The sequence below is a fragment of the Marmota monax genome, unplaced genomic scaffold (genome assembly GCF_021218885.2).
Source record: "Marmota monax isolate L192 unplaced genomic scaffold, Marmota_monax_Labrador192_F-V1.1 WCK01_AAM20220418_F8-fsc00001, whole genome shotgun sequence".
Lineage (NCBI taxonomy): Eukaryota > Metazoa > Chordata > Mammalia > Rodentia > Sciuridae > Marmota > Marmota monax.
In genome coordinates this window covers 25,385,315-25,402,552 of record NW_026693777.1, presented here as the reverse complement: position 1 = coordinate 25,402,552, position 17,238 = coordinate 25,385,315, and the positions used below count along the sequence as shown (strand labels likewise).

Sequence of the window (17,238 nt, the reverse complement as noted above, 5' to 3'; positions counted from 1 at the left end):
CCCATGGCTCCCCTACTCACTGCTTCCACCTGGAGTCAGTCATCCCATTACTGAGGCTGACCAAAGGCAAAGTAGAGAAACAAAGATGAACATGAGTTAAGTTACTTAACTCCCTCTGAAGGAGTCCAACAAATTATCCTATTGATTGTCCCTGGATCTCTATTTCGTTAACAGAATTCTCCTATGCATGTCCCAGGTTATAATTTCCTTCTTCAATCCAATCAGTGTTTCCTCTTCCAGAGATTTTTCAAGTTTTTGATTTACTAGATACAGGGCTTGGTATTTTAAAATATTTTTTCCATTATTTTGAAGGCAATGGAGCAGATTATGGTCTATATTCAGAATGTCATATTCAAATTTAAATTTTTTTAGATCCCAAAGGTTATGCTAATGGCTGATTTAATATATTTATAACACACACCTGCACACACACATCTCTGTCTCAAGTGTAGTACATTACTCTCATTTAACAAAAGCAAGTATTTAATCTATATTATTTAAAAAGAAATACCTACTTGTGGGTCTTTTTCCTTTTGTCTGAAGTCAATATTGGCAAGCTTTGACTGCTGCATAGAACTTTCTTCTTTTTTATCTAGGTTATTAAATAATACTATTTAAAATAAATTCTGAAGATAGAATCAAACATCATTTCTGACTTTTTTCTCATACTGAGGACTGAACTCAGGGCCTTATGCACACTAAGTTTGCACTCTACCACTTAGCTACAACCCTGGCCCTCATCTCCACCATTTAATCTAACCTTATCATTCAGACAATCGAGCCTATATGAATATTAAATTTAAATTTAAATACACAATTTTTAAACATCAAATCTCTTAATTTATCACTCTATATTCACTATTATAGCAATTAAATATGAAATGATAAAATGACCAACTGACAAAACTGTATCTTTAGAATCAATAACCAAAAAAGACAAAGTAATGATAGTAATGATAGAGGGGAGACAGATAATATAGTTAAACTAGTTAATCTATGCACCCTTGAATGAAATCTAATTCAAATGTCTCAATGACCAAGTCTCAAACACTATTAACACAAGTATGCTACCCATAGAAATCATACATATGACAATATAATTCCTCAAATAAAAATATATAATTATTTATATTCCTCTGACAGCTGAGCAACCCAACCAGAACACATTTTGTGTGAAAAGTTTCCTTCTCAGAGGGAAAAAATATGTAGAGAAGACATTTCTTGTTTGCTCTCCGACTCAAAGCAGTACTTTCCTGAGTCTATAAGTCTCCAGTATTGTTTGTTCTTGCTCACGCCAAATGATAACTAAAATTTATTTTTATTTCTCCTTCTGTGGGTTTACCCAAACAAATAAAATTATTAAATAATAAACAATTCTGTACCTGTAACTCTTGGTTCTGAAGAATGCATCTTTTTTGGTCTTACTAATATATGAGGTTCATAAGGAAGAAATAATTGAGTACTTTGAGGGATTTTATTCAATACAAGCATATGCTCATCTTTTTCAAAAATTCTAAAGAGAAGAATAGATTATGTTAAATATGAGCTAAGTAAAAATTAACGTATTCTGAAGCTAGAGGGGATATTTAGATACTATGCAGTTAAAATCCTCCACTTTGCAAATAATGAAACTAGTTCCAGAGATTTTTTTTCTAAAGAGAGAGGGGGAGAGAGAGAATTTTTTAATATTTATTTTTTAGTTTTTCGGCGGACACAACATCTTTTGTTTGTATGTGGTGCTAAGGATCGAACCCGGGCCGCACGCATGCCAGGCGAGCACGCTACTGCTTGAGCCACATCCCCAGCCCCAGTTCCAGAGATTTTTAACAGACTTTTGTACAATATTATTAAATTACTTGGTAACAGTGCCAGAGCTAAAACACCTTTCCTGATTAAGTCCAGTAGTCTTCCCAGTATGTCACAATTTTATTTTTAAGATATAATCATTCTTTTTGTTTTGGTACTAGAAATTGAACCAAGGGACACCTAGCAACTGAGCCATATCCCCAGGCCTTTTTATATTTTGAGACAGAGTCTCATTCAGTTGCTTAGGGCCTTCTTAAGTTGCTGAGGCTTCAAACTTGCAAGCCTCCTGCCTCAGCCTCCCAAGTCACTGGGATTACAGATTTGCATCAATGCATCCAGCAAACATAGTCATTTTTAACGACTTTTCAAACATATCAAAAACATCTTAAACCAAAAGTCTAACCATAAAAGTAACATTTTAGATTTCAGAGTACTTTAAACTTTAAAAAGACTGATTTGGAAACAAATCAACTACCATGAATACAGAAATCATTAAAACAGTAGTACATCATAAGTGGGTCTTTTACTGAAAGATAATTTCATTGACTTCTTCCTAAATCAATGAAGTAGAATAAATGCTATCAAAATACACTGATTCTACCTTATCAATTTAGGATACATGCCAAGTTCCCCAGTACCGAACTTTACATATACCATAGTTTTCCCTATACATACATAGACAAATTTAACACCTTTTCCATCTTAACTAGTAAGCACTTATTACACATTGTAGCTTTTTTTCCTCCTGTGGTGGATTTAACCCAGGAGTACTTAATCACTGAGCTACATCTCCATTCCTTTTTATTTATTTTTTAAATTTTGAGACAAGTTATCTCTAAGCTGCTTAGGGCCTAAGTTGCTGAGGCTGGTTTCCAACTTGCAATCCTCCTGTCTTAGTCTCCCAAGGCATGCACCCCCACACTCAGCTGTGGCCTAACTTTTGCAGTGTGAGGTATTATAGCAAATCTACATAAATTTCTTTTTCCTTTTTCACAATTTCATGGACAGATAAATCTAATCATAGATCTTGGCATCCTAAGCATATAACTGGTTTTTTTTTTCCCCTTATGTTAAGAACTTTCACCTTTTCACTTAAATAAAGCATTTTACAGCTTCTATTCGACATATCCAAATTGCCAGCATCATTAATCTTTGACTTTGGGGTCATTTTTAAGTAAAATAAGGGTTACTTGAACACCAGCACCATGATAATATAACATTCAATGGGATAATTGAAATGGCCACTAAGTAACTAACAGGCAGGTCATGTATACATTTTAGACATACTGAACAAAGTGATGATTCACATCCCAGGTACGATAGAGTACAATGGCATGAAATTTCATCAGACTATTCAGAACAGCATGCAATTTAATTGTTTATTTCCAGAATTTTCTATCTAATATTTCTGTATCATGGTTGACTACAGATAATTGAAATCATGGAAAGCAAAACCATGGATAAGGGGGTGCTACTGTATACACTGAGTAAAAAATGACTAAATATTTATATAAGTTCCTCTCAATATACAGAATTTTATGTTAAAACATTGTTGGCAAAGCAAAATTCTGTATCTTTGCCTATTTTTTTCAATCAATTTCACCATAAAACTAAATACATACTGCCATAGATACGATATGTGGGAGTGCAACATGTTGGGGAGGAGGTCAAGCAAATAACAGATCCAAGGAAGTGGGTTCAGGGAAATAAACTCGAGAAGAGTGTGTTGAAAAATCAACACAAAGGCAATGGAGATTGAGGAATGGAAATTTAGAATGAAAAAAGGGCACAGGCAAAAAGAAAAAAAATAGAAAGTAGATCAGAAACAGCAAGAGTAACACATCTATTTTTCTGTAAGAGAAAAATTAATGACTTTTTCTTCATGCCTCCACCACTAAGGTCTATTTTATCAAAAAACAGGACAAAAAAACAAGGAAACATAAGACATCATGGATTAAGTCACAATTATAGGCTCATCTACACTCTCCATGATAAAGAAAGAACTAAACAAGTTGGTGACAAGGTGATAAAAAGGTGGACTGTGTATCAGATGTGCTGTTGCTACCCTCTCTCCCTCTACAATTATAATATCCTCAGCCTCACTAAAGCATACTAAATAATAATAGTTCATAACATTTAAATTAATATTTTTAAAAATATTTTATTTTTTAGTTATAGTTGGATACAATATCTTTTTTTAATTTATTTATTTTTATGTGGTGCTGAGGATCGAACCCAGGGCCCCACACGTGCTAGGTGAGCGCTCCACCACTGAGCCACAACTCCAACCCCTTAAATTAATATTTTTCATAAGAAATTAATAGAAGATAGCCTGCATGACAAAGGTGTAGAAAACATACATTGGAGAAAAGATAGCCTCTTCAACACATGATGCTGGGAAAACTGGAAATCATATGCAGCAAAATGAAATTAAATCCCTCTATCTCATCATGTACAAAACTCAACTCAAAATGGATCAAGGACCTAAGAATTAGACCAGAGACCCTGTGCCTAATACAAGGAAAAGTAGGCCCAAATATTCATCATGTCAGATTAGGTCCTGACTTCCTTGATCAGATTCCTAAAGCACAAGAAATAAAATCAAGAATCAATAAATGGAATGGATTCAAACTAAAAAGCTTCTTCTCATGAGTGGGAGAACATCTTTACTAGACACACATCATATAGAGCACTAACTTCCAGGATATATAAAAAAAACTCAAAAAACTTAACACCAAAAAAAACCCAAATAACCCAATCAACAAACGGGCTATGAAACCGAATAGACACTTCTCAGAAGAAGATATACAATCCATCAACAAATATATGAAAAAATATTCAACATCTCTAGTAATTAGCGAAATGCAAATCAAAACTACTCTAAGATTTCATTTCACTCCATTCCGAATGGCAATAATCAAGTATACAAGCAACAATAAATGCTGGCGAGGATGTGGGGAAAAAGTACGCTGAAAATTGGTGCAATTACTCTGGAAAGCAATATGGAGATTCCTCAGAGAACTACAAATGGAATCACCATTTGACCCAGCTATCCCACTTCTCTGTCTATACCCAAAGGACTTAAGATCAGCATACTATAGTGACACAGCCACATCAATTTTTATAGCAGCTCAATTCACAACAGCAAAACTGTCTGACCTAGATGCCCTTCAATAGATGAACAGATAAAGAAACTGTGGTATATATACACAATGAAATATTACTCAGTATTAAAAGAGAATAAAATTCTGGTATTTGCAGGTAAATGGATGGAGTTGGAGAATATCATGCTAAGCAAAGTAAGCCAATCCCAAAAAACCAAAGGCTGAATGTTTTCTCTGATAAGTGGATGCTGATCCATAATGAGGGGAGGGGGCATGGAAAGAATGAAGGAACTTTGGATTGGGCAAAGGGGAGGGAGGGAAGGAGAACAGGAATGGGGATAGGAAAGATGGTGGAATGAGGACATTATTACCCTAGGTACATATATGACTGCACAAATGGTGTGACTCTACATCATGTACAACCAGAGAAATGAAAAGTTGTGCTCCATTTGTGTACAATGAAACGAAATGCATTCTGCTGTCATGTATAACTAATTAGAACAACAACAAAAAAGAGGATAGAATACAGAATCAAACTTTTAGATGCAGAATCTCTGGTCACATAAAATTCAATTTTAAAATTTACCTATACCTTTCTTTCAATTCCTTTCTCTTTTCTGTACTTTTTTTCTTTTCTTCAAGAGTTTCTGAAAGATTCTTGGTTTCATAAAGTCTTGCAATCAGCTAAAAGAAAAATGGGAAAGGAAAATTAAATAATTACCTGCAAAGAAGAATGTTTTATCTTAATTAATGAATATGATTTTTTTTTCTGTAGAATCACAAGATTTGTATTTTTGGCAGAATTTACTATCTTCTATTGAAAGTCATTAAGAGTTACATCAACATTAAATCACACCCCTTTAACTTTTCCTTACTACTAAATTTTCAATCATAAATATCAATAAATTTCCATTTTTTAAAAGAATAATTATAAGCAAAATAGACATTGAATATTTACATAGGGACATAGTTATCACATATTTTAAAGGAAATAGCATCCATTTTTCTCTCATTATTAAAATTATATTGCTGGGGGGGCTGGGGTTGTGGCTCAGTGGTAGAGTGCTCGCGTAGCATGCATAAGGCACTGGGTTCGATCCTCAGGACCACATAAAAAAATAAAATAAAGTTATTGTGTCCACCTAAAACTAACAAATAAATATTTAGAAAAAAAATAAAACTATATTGCTGTTATTTTGTACCTTATAACTATGAATGATCACTATAAAATCTAATTTTCAAAAAATTTACAAAATTTAATTTTCAATTTTTTCTCAAAATTTATAAAATGATTTTGGTGAGTTCTTGTATCTATGTGAATCAAAACCACAATTCAATGGATGACACTAAAAATATTCAATAAAACCTTAAAAGCTTAACTGTTTCTAGACTGGCTTCCTAAAAATTATAAACTACAGTTGTAAATTTTGCAAGATTAAATTATTTAAACTATTCACTATCTTGTTCACCTTTCTGAAAACACTGTTACTTTTTCAATGCTTTTAAATTCCTGTTACAGGGCCAGAGGTATTAGGCACCAGTGGATCAAACCCAGAGCCTAGTATGCATGAGGCCCTGGGTTTAACCTACTGCACCAATAAGTAAATTCCTCTTAACCTACACCTTAATCCTTCCTCAGGCCCTCCCAAAGCCAACCTATTCCCCCAAATTCAGAGTTAAATAAATTCCACACCTGAAATACATTTTGGCTTCAAAGTGATCTGAAGCTTATCAATTGGCCTTTGTCCACACTGAGGCTATCTTAACAGCTCTTCTAAGGTGTCAACTAACACACTATTATACATTAATACATATTTTAGAAACAATAACAAAATATATACCTTGTTTAATGAATTAATTTCCATTTCTGCTTCATCTGCTTCTTTCTTCAATTCAGATGAACTTTTGGTAAAACTGTTGGCATGTTTCAGGATATCTTGTGTTTTACATCTCAGATTAACTCTTTTTATGTTAAGGAACTATGCTGTGCAAGTAAACCTTACATTTAAAATAAATGTACTATGTCAGAAATAGTTAATATTGTACATGTCATTTATATGTGTGGTATATATAAGCAATAAGCACTTTTAATAACAGTATCTGAAACAGGTAAGATTAATATAAATATTTGGCAGACTAATGAAGATAAGTTAGTATTGATCTATATTAATTTAAAAGTAACATCCATCAAAAATATTTGTTAGAATATTTTCATTCAGTTAAATATTTTCACAAGGTGTTATTTGTTTTTTTTAAAACTAAGTTCACTGTGTCATTGGGATGACTAATAAAATATAATAAATTCAGGTCCCAATTTTAACTTTTTATGCTTCCATCATGTATTATTCCAAAGTCAACATTAAAAATCCACCCAATTTCCCTTTTCTTGCCTTATAAGGTTGATCAATGCACCCTGTAAAACTGAGAACTTTCATCTGGACATTCTGTTTAGAGAGGATTTAGACTCAATTTCAAGTAGAAAATTTATCTGCTATTAATAGACATCCTACATGGTTATTAATTAACACAATTACCTAAGTTCCTTTATTATCTATCTAGAATTTAGAAATGAATAGAAGAATAACAGTGAATAAGAACTCTAGAGAAATTTTATCAGAACTTCCTATCCTGCCTTAAAAATATGTGACTTATATGCTAGAACAAACATTTCAGGTGAATATTATTTATAAAGCTATGTTATTACCAAAAGTCTCAGTTTAAATTTTTAGAAATAAATCCTAATCTTTAATTCTTCCTACCTCCATCTACCTCTTCTTGTTTGTCATGCAACTTTACATCTCATCCCAACTCATATCCAACTCCCTTATACTTTCTGTACTTCACTTACCAACTAAATTCTGCCCTTTCCCACTAAGAAGTTAATGCATAAACAACAAATGTTCATAAAAATATAATAGGCTCAAACCAAAACATGAAGGATAAAAAGCAGCAGAGGAGATAAAAGAACGGTTTAGGATGAAACAGAAAGGAAGCAAGGTAGAATACAGGGATAAAGAAGACTTAGTACAAACATAGGAGTTATAATCTGATAGAAAAGCATATAAAGGATTGTGGAGGTTGAAAGAGGATTAAAGTTTCAAGTTCATCATCAAGAAAGATCTCTCTGACAAATAGGTGAGACTTAGACCAATTAAGAATTACTTAAGCATCTATTACAGTGATACTGTATTAGAATTCTTTGTCTTTCTCCTCTACTAAACTGTGAGCTCCCTGCAAGAGAGCTTTGTAATTTCTTCAGTACTGCCTGACACAAGGTAAGTACCCAATGAATTTTTAAATATTAGTGAATAATTGTTGACTCACTTCCTTACCACCATAATAATAAGAAATAATTAATCAATTTAATCAGAACTTCTTTGATAAGACAAAGCAAGATGACATTTTCATTAGTTTGACTGTTGATATGCCACTTTAAAGCCAAATACACATACTATTTTATTCCCCTTAAAATTACTTGCTTTTGATCACATGTACATGAGAACTAATCCCAAAAGACCTTAAAGTGACCTTTAAAATCTGAATTAAACACAAAAACAAATCTATGAGGCTCTCACCAGGAAAACAAAATAATAATTAAAATACAGAAACAATACTTATCTAATAAAATTATAAATAGAAATACTATTGTGGATACATGTGTAATGTCCACTTGGTAAGTGATGGAAAGGGTGCAGGCACTGAAAAAAAGTCATAGTTGAGACTGATTTATTATATTCTTCTCAGTACAAAGATATAATAATTAAAGCAACATATTACAGAAAGGTTAATACCTAGAAATTCCATAAGAATAGTTTCATTCATTTTTAGTTGTTCAGAACATGCCAACACTCTGTTTTGAATTTCTTCATGTTCTCTTTTCTTCTCATAATATTCACGTGAAAAGGGTGTTTCTGAATATTTTAGTTGGTATTGCTTCAAAACTTCTTTATACTGACATACATAATCATGATACATTTTTCTGTTAAAAATAAAAGAAATGATGTAGAATAGATCTAAAAACCTAATAAATATCACTTGTTAAAGTCTCCTAAATTAAGTATAAAAAGCAATTCAAACATCTATTTGTCTGTATTTCCCTCATTACTGTCTGTCCTTCAACTTTCTTTAACCCCAAGACACTTCTCAGCTACACTTTTTTTATTCCTCACCTGGTTAATCCTCTTCAATTTAACTTCCACTTCCACCAGTATAATGACATTATTCTTTCCATGGTCATCAATGATCTAAATTGTCTAATCAAATGATCTCTTTTTCATGTTCATCCTAACTGACATTGGAGAACTGGGTTCTTTTAGTCACACCTTTTTTTTTCCACATTTTTTATTGGTGCATTACAGTTGTACATAATGATGGGATTTGTTGTTACATATTCATTCATGCACAGGATATAACAATATAATTTGGCCAATATCAGTTATACCTTCTTAAATATCTACGCTCCCTGGGTTCTGACCTCTGTAACTATGCCTTTTAAATCTCCTTTAATTTTCTTCAGCTAAAACTATTACATGAAGTCACGTTCTATGTGTTAAAACTCTGGGTTCATAATCATTCATGTATACCCCACAAGTATTCTTATGAAGAATTTGAGCTGTTTGGAGGAACTCATTTCTATATCAACTCAACTAATAATGGGTGACCATCTATTTAGGCACAAGTCGTAAGTGAGGCATTATTCTTACAAAAGAATATTAAGACTTCTTTCTTATTTGACCCATACAGACAAAGGAGTTGATTACTACTGCCTATGTGCCAAAACTTTGTGATGGGGTGGGGGAGAAGATACTGAGGATTGAATCTAGAGCCTTGCATGTTAAGCAAGTGCTCTACCACTGAGCTACATCCCCAGGCTGCCTATGTGCCAAATCTAATCCATCCTCTGTTGTCTGTGAACTAAGAATGGTTTTTAAATTATTGAAAAAAACTCAAAAGAATACTCTATGACATAATAAAATTATATGAAGTTCAAATTTCACTGTCCAATAAGGTTTTATTGGATCATATCTCATTTATTTATATATGGCCTAAAGCCATCTTGTACCACACAGAAGAGTTGAGCTACAATACTTACTATCTGGTATTTTACAAAAAATGTTTGCCAATCCTGATCTATAACACTGAAAGTACTCAATACAGTTCTTCACAGAAAATATACCCTCAGCCTCAGTGTTAGGGACTGCACCGAGAGCCTCACTCATTGAGCTATACAGCCCCAGTCCTACAGAAAATATATTCCTGAATCCTCTTTTTACCAAATTCTGGTTTCAAAAATAATATTCATAGTAAACTTTTTGAAAATATATAGTCCTTATATTCCTCAAGATTTTATTTCTTGGATCAAGAAATTTCTTAAAAGATGCTATAATGATTGTTCTCCTTAGCAGAGAATAGGAGCAAGTATTTTTAAAACTTCTGGTTTAATAAGTAATGATTAATAAGTACTGGGTCAACAAGTCTGAATTTTAAGAATGGTCTAATTTTTTAGTATTGCTAAACTCTGTCCCCTTTAGCAAGATAAAGCAGTTGAGCCCCAAATAAGTTCCTATTCTTCTAAATGTATATTTATTAATTAAGACCCCACATATAATAACTTGAGAAAATGGTCCAGGGAGAAGAGAAATACCATTGAAAAATTAGGCCTTGGTCATCTGTTTCATATGAGATTAGTATATCATATTCCATCCTGTTCATATTATATAGTCATATCCACTTCTAACATCTTCCATATAGAAACTTTGGCAGAACACAGCATAGCTAAGTCATGATTCAGAAAGTCATTATTATCTAATTTATTCGAGCAGTACTCGTCTTCAGGAATGCTCAGGACAAGAATGGGAGATCAGAAATAAGTAGCTAGTGTCCCTACTTCCTTCCTACTTCCTCAGTACTGATTGTTGAAATGAAGGAAATTATATACTTTTATGAATATGTCAAAATAAATACCACTATTATGTATAACTTAATGCATTAATAAAAACATTAAAATGGGGACTTTTTTGAAAGAATTTACTGAAAATATTACCACACTCCCCAGTTTCCCCTTTATGAAGACCCAGGAGAGAAATTTCTCTCAAGTCTCGGGAAAAACTTCATAACTTATCCTAAGCAAGTAAACTGCTAAGGATTAAAACCAGGGCCTTGAGCATTCTAGGAAAATGTTCTACCATTGAGTCACACCCCCAGCCTCTAATTGAATTTTTTTTAAATGAATACTCTGATCATATTTCTTGATCAATGCCTTGACTACTAAGAATTTCAAAGCCTAATCTGTACTTTTAACAAACAATATTTGGGACCACATGTAGCCTTGATTTTCTTTAAACACTGTGGTATTTTTATACAAATATCTCAAATTCTTTTGGGATTGAAGCAGGATCTATAAATGACAACCTAATAGTCTCCTTCATCTTTTCCACCCTCTGTCTACTCTTTGGATGATAGCATACTTTTGGCTTTCTCCACTTTGCTCCATATATTTTCCTGAGAAACCTCATCTATATACAAGATTTCTAATGCCATTAAGTCCCAATCTTTAACTTTAATTCTAACCTAAGACTCAACTTTGAAAATAATGGATTATAGATTTTACATTGGTAGTTATTTTAGGAGGGTTTTTTGTTTGATATTAGGGACTGAAATCAAGGGTGTTTTACCACTGTGCTTTATCCCCGGCATTATTTATTTATTTACTATTTTTTATTTTTGAGACAGTATCTTGCTAAGTTGCTTAGGGTCTCACTAAGTTGCTACAGTTGCCCTTGAACTTGTGACCCTCCTATCTCAACCTTCAACTTGTTAGGATTATAGGTATGCACCACAAGGCCTTCAACATATGTGTTTCTTAAGTAAAATGTAAAAACTGATAAGTGTTCTCAAATCACTTCAGTTTTTAAAATTAGGTAAAATTTTAATGCTATATATATCATGTTCAAAGTCTCTAACCTTGTTTTATTACATTCATTAATTACATTTAATCCCTAAGATGATGTGATTTTACATGTAGTAAAATAAATTCACATAACTACTGGTATTTCTCCATTAGAATATAACCACTTTACTAAATTAGCAATCTGAAAAACTGAAATTTGACACAAAATACCTTTAAAAAACCAATACCTCAAATTTTTCAAAATGTTTATTCTACAAATAATTATCCTCCTAAATGTTTGCCTACACTGTTTAGTCATAAATACCATTAATTGAAGAACTTTGCTATAAATGCTGCTGATAGATAAATGGTTTGTATCTAAGGCAATATCTCAACATATTCAAGCTTTTACAACAAATATGGAGACCATCAATGATTCAGTCCAAGATATCACATTTACTTAAAAAAATATTCCCTCAGAATACACACTTTCTAAATTTTTCAGTTAACATTTTTACATAGCATGTTCCAGTAATACTAATTTATAGAACTGATACACTTAAGTTAATATAAATACTGTACTTGTCTTTTTCAATGGTTTCTTGATAAATAGTAAATTGGTCCTGCATATAATCTTCATGTTTATGAAAAACATCACATGTTGGCTTCCAGCTATGGAAAAAAGTTATAGTTGTAATTAGCATTTCAGAATGATAAACAAATAAAAAAATTGGCAGAGATAATAAAAAATGAACAAAATCATTTAAAGAGAAATGAATGCGTCTACCTAGAGAAAACAAGTTTACATCAAGAAAACATTCCCTATGCCACAATGAAATCTACTACTCTGTATAATTAATATGAACCAATTTTTAAAATAATAAATACAACAGTATAAAAAAAGAAAAAATTGCATATCCTATCCCCATCACTATCAATATCCACACACTCATATGCTCAAATATTAATATTCATTAATTTTTACATAAAATTTGTTTTTGAGATATGACAGGGAAAGAAGCAAATATAGCATGGCTGAATTATGTATTGCTATGATATTCCATTACACACCCTATAACACTTCATCAGCCCTTCTTTCTCATCATATTTCTAAGGTCTTGGCCAAGAAATTCTTTTTAGTTAGCACTTGGATTAGGGTTAAAGAGTCTTTTTTCTTCCTCTGACACACTGTTATGCCCTCCTAAGTTACAAAGAAAGAAACTAGGCCAAAATAGACTATCAAATCAGATAGAATAAAATGAATATTCACCTTATATATTTTTGTTTTATTATATAACTTGAAAACTATTACCAATATAAAAAAACTAAAATTACTATATATACCATGGCAGCTTCCATTCTAAGTATTGTTTGAATATTTCCTCTATTTTCATTTTTTTTTCCATATTCAAAAAGTACATATGGCCATTTGGAAGCACAGAAGAGTATATATAAGAAACTAACTATCATACATATTCTCAATATTAAATAACTACTATGATTTTAAAATTGTTTTGAGATTTTGCTACAATTATATATTTTAACATTACTGAGATCATATTCACATAAAATTAATCCTTCTTTATCACTTACTGAAATTATACTTAAAAATTTGTCTTAATTTCTTTTCTTTCTTTCATTTTTTTTTTTTTTTTTATGGTGCTGGGGATTGAACCCAGGGGCCTTGTGCATTCCAGGCGAGCACTCTACCAACTGAGCTATATCCCCAACCCCTTAATTTCTGATACTTAAAATATATTCCCCAAAAGGAAATTTGAAGGTCTAAGATTATACATGCATATATTCTGAGTATTTGAAAATTCCATAAGAAACATATGCTTACTGAGAAGATATTCACTATAAGCTTTTCAATGTGCATCCTTTGAGGTTTTTCTTAGATATAGATATATTATCATGCATTGGGTTCATATTATGAATAATGATGCATAAACTGCTTTATTCAATTTGCAATATACTATTAACATTTTCCCATGTCAAACATACACCTATGTCATGATTTTAGTGGCTGCCTAGTGTTCAGTCATATGGATATACCAAAATTCATTTAACCAGTCCCCTTATGTTGAACATTTAGAGTTACTTCCAATGTTTTCCTATCATAAAAATGGTTGAAGTAGAAGTCACACAATTCAATGGCAAGAAAAGAAATAACTTGATTAGAAATTGGACAAAAGACCTGGAGAGACATTTCTCAAAAGAAGTCTTTTATCTTGAAAAGTTTTAGGTTGGATTCCCTTATACAAACTAAGATCTTAAGCCAGAGTGTAGCTCAGTGGTACTTGTCTATCATGTATCAAGGTAGCACTTGCCTATCATGAATAAGGCCCTGGATTTGATTCCCAGCACCTCATAAAGAAAAACACTAAGATCTTGAAAAGTCAAAAAAATGGAAATTATTTCAGTCTAACAGGACTTACATAGACTACACTAAAATTCTTTATTTATACTAACTATATCTAAATTAGTGAAATCTCTTAATTCAGCACTTAGGGCAATGGTAGAGAACATGCTTAGCATGTACAAGGAAGACCCTGAGTTCAACCCCCAATACCAAAAAACCAAACCAAAACAAAACAAAATAAGCAATGGTGTCTTCAACTATAAACCTAGAAATCTTGAATAAAAAAAGTCAAATGACAATTACTGAAGGTTCATTTCTTTCAAATACTCACTTACTACAGTTGTCTTTGATTTCATTACTATGTTTACAGTAATGAGCAATTTCCTCATCTGTTGTATTTATACTTTCATGTATCTTACAAATAGTTGATTTGTTTTCTTTTATGTCTTCAAAGCATTCTAAAAGAGGAAATGTTTATTTTCTTAAGGTAGAAATTATAAATTCAAAATAAACAAATACAGTAAGAAAAAACAGTTTATGGCAACTTACCTAAAAAGAAGACAGCCAGAAAGGAGAGGAAGTGAGGCTTGAGAAGGGAAGGCTCCTGTACTAAAAAGTAGAAAACCACAGCCCCCCAGAAACTAAGGAGGATTTGTATTTGCAATTGAAGAATGTCCCCTGGGCTAGATTAGGTGACACTTAAGGTCAATTCATCTTATGATGCTACAAATTCATGCAAATGTTTACTCATTAATTATATTAACATAAGGATTGTTATTGACAAATACATAATTTCTATCAATTAATTATTAAATACACCATCAACTAACTTATTTACCAATGATTTAAGATAAACTTAGTTCTTGAAAATATTAAACAATTTCATAATACTTTATTTTTTGATTGTAGAAAAAATAACCAAATTCAATCTTTCTGTGACAATTAAGAAGCTGATAGTTATATTTTTAGAACTAAAATATTTAAAACATTATATTTATTTAATTTGCCCAGCCACTTCACTTATATTTACTAGCCAATTCACTTATTTCAGAACTATTATTCCTGAAAATATGGCATCAATCCTGGTTCCTAATTTTTGATGATTTCTTTAAAGAGAAACATTTCACTCAAATATTTGAAGTAACCTTGTTATTTGAGAAATATAACATTTTTTAAACTGCACCTTAGGGGTCATTGCTGCTTAAAGCAAAATTCTTCACAAAATTATTAAATGCAGAATACACAAAATTACTGAAAAACAGTAGGTGAATCACAACTATTTTGCCTAGGCTAAAAAGCTCATTATTAGTAGAGAATTTCCACAAGAGTTACAATGCCAACTACAAGTTGCTTCCTAAACAGGGCAATTATATATTATGCTATATGTCATAAAAAAATTAAGACAAAAACATCTTTAACATGCAAAACTACTTACTATTAATTCTTTGAATCATGTCTTCTTTAGTACTTATATCTTGCTCATACTGGAAAACTAAAACAATTCTCTTGTGACTTTACTTCATTGTTAAAATGTCGAATAATAATACAGTTACCTATTTCTTTATTTTCACTTTATACCTACCAAATTCTAACAAAAGTCTGTCCAGACTGACAAAGAGGCTGTCATTCATCTTGGATACTATGTAAAGAAAATAAAAATAAGTGAATATACACATGAATATAGACATGTGCATATTCATGTGTATATGAAATATACACATGAATATAAAATGAAAATACACATGTATATTCAGTAACAACTTTTTAAATATAACATTCTCACAGAAAAATGTGGATGGAGCAAGACAGAGGGTAAGAGACGTTTTCAGGCCACAGCCGCCTCCTGGTAGAGCCCTAAGAGACACTTAGGCAGCTGCTGAACGTCGTTGCATGACTGAGACTAGGGGCAAGGGTGGGCGCCTTCATAACTGTTTACTCCTGGTTCTGCAGTAGGTCTTTGAATCTGCGGGGATCCAGACACCTAGACTTCTCAAAAGGGCGTGCCCTGTAAAATAAATATCTGAATATGTCCCTCCTTGGCGTGTGTACTGCCCCGCGCAGTGAAAGTCCTTCACCAACAGCAAGGTGAAACCTAGAAAGTGATGCCGGTTTACATTTATCAATTTGCCCCCCAATAATAAAGAAAAAAAGAAGAATTTTTTCACAGGAGAGCCAACTCGCTGTACGGAACACGCCAGAGGCGGGGTTCGCAGCTCCGGCTCCCCGTAGACCCGAGGGGCGCCTCGCAGCGGACACTTGCGGCGGGAATTCGCTGGCCCGCCCTCCCCTCAGGCAGCGCTGCTGGCCTCTGCCCACCACACGCCAACCACGACGCCGCTCGTCAAGCGCCCGCCACGGGATGAGGCGGCAGGTCGCGGGTAGTTCTCCGGAGTAGGGCCAGGCAGCCACTCCCGCCGCTTTCCTCAGAAACCACCACACACGGTTCGTTTTCCCACCCACCTAAACGGCCCCTCGAAACCCCGACGTCCATACCCTCTTTCCTTAGGGTCCCAAACTCCACTTAGGGCCCGGGTCGTCAGGAACGTGACCCCAAACCTAACTCGAAGGTCTGGAGCCCCGTCCTGCCCTCGCCCCCTGGCGTCAGCGTGGGTAGACCCCGCGGAGCACGCAGCAAGAAGCAGATCACGTGGAAGAGCGAGATCCCGCTCCCGGCGAGAACAGGGTGGCGATCGCGCCATCCCGGGCGCGTAAGAGTTAGAACCACAGGAGTGAATGCTGGGTGAGACAGGACTCAAAAAAACACAGGGGGTCTGTCGTGAACTCTCTGGCTGCCTGGCAACCTAGTGTTAACTTCAAAGACTATCCAGCCCTCTTCTAACATAATAGCTTTAGACAAAAATTGGAGAATAGCAATAAAATTAATTTTAACATGACAGTAAGAAACTCATCAATCAGAATTCAGTTTTGAACTCAGCATTTTGCTTCTTTGAAAAGCATAATTCAAACACGTTTTAGTAAACATTTTATGACTACCTCATTTGTTGTTGCAAATAAAGCATATTTTCTGCCTAAAACTGTCACCACTAGGTAATTTGTGTTTTAGATTTTGCATGTCG

The 17,238-nt window shown here is 33.3% G+C and overlaps 1 protein-coding gene across 5 annotated transcripts in view; it reads right to left on the bottom strand.

The window, feature by feature from the left end:
* The window catches only part of CUNH14orf39 (chromosome unknown C14orf39 homolog), a 36,990-nt gene extending 20,229 nt beyond the window's left edge, over positions 1-16,761 (bottom strand). For 3 of the 5 annotated variants that reach the window (XM_046461959.2, XM_046461962.2, XM_046461963.2), the window contains exons 1-10: positions 15,744-16,638; positions 15,597-15,653; positions 14,493-14,619; positions 12,382-12,471; positions 8,702-8,889; positions 8,566-8,608; positions 6,752-6,872; positions 5,497-5,594; positions 1,383-1,513; positions 516-592 (exon numbers count right to left, since the gene is read on the bottom strand). In XM_046461959.2, coding sequence (XP_046317915.2) covers positions 516-592; positions 1,383-1,513; positions 5,497-5,594; positions 6,752-6,872; positions 8,566-8,608; positions 8,702-8,889; positions 12,382-12,471; positions 14,493-14,619; positions 15,597-15,653; positions 15,744-15,882 — 1,071 coding nt within the window. In that variant the 5' untranslated portion in view covers positions 15,883-16,638. The other 2 variants (XM_046461961.2, XM_046461960.2) reach the window with 2 other exon arrangements.
* Between the last annotated feature and the right edge of the window lie 477 nt (positions 16,762-17,238).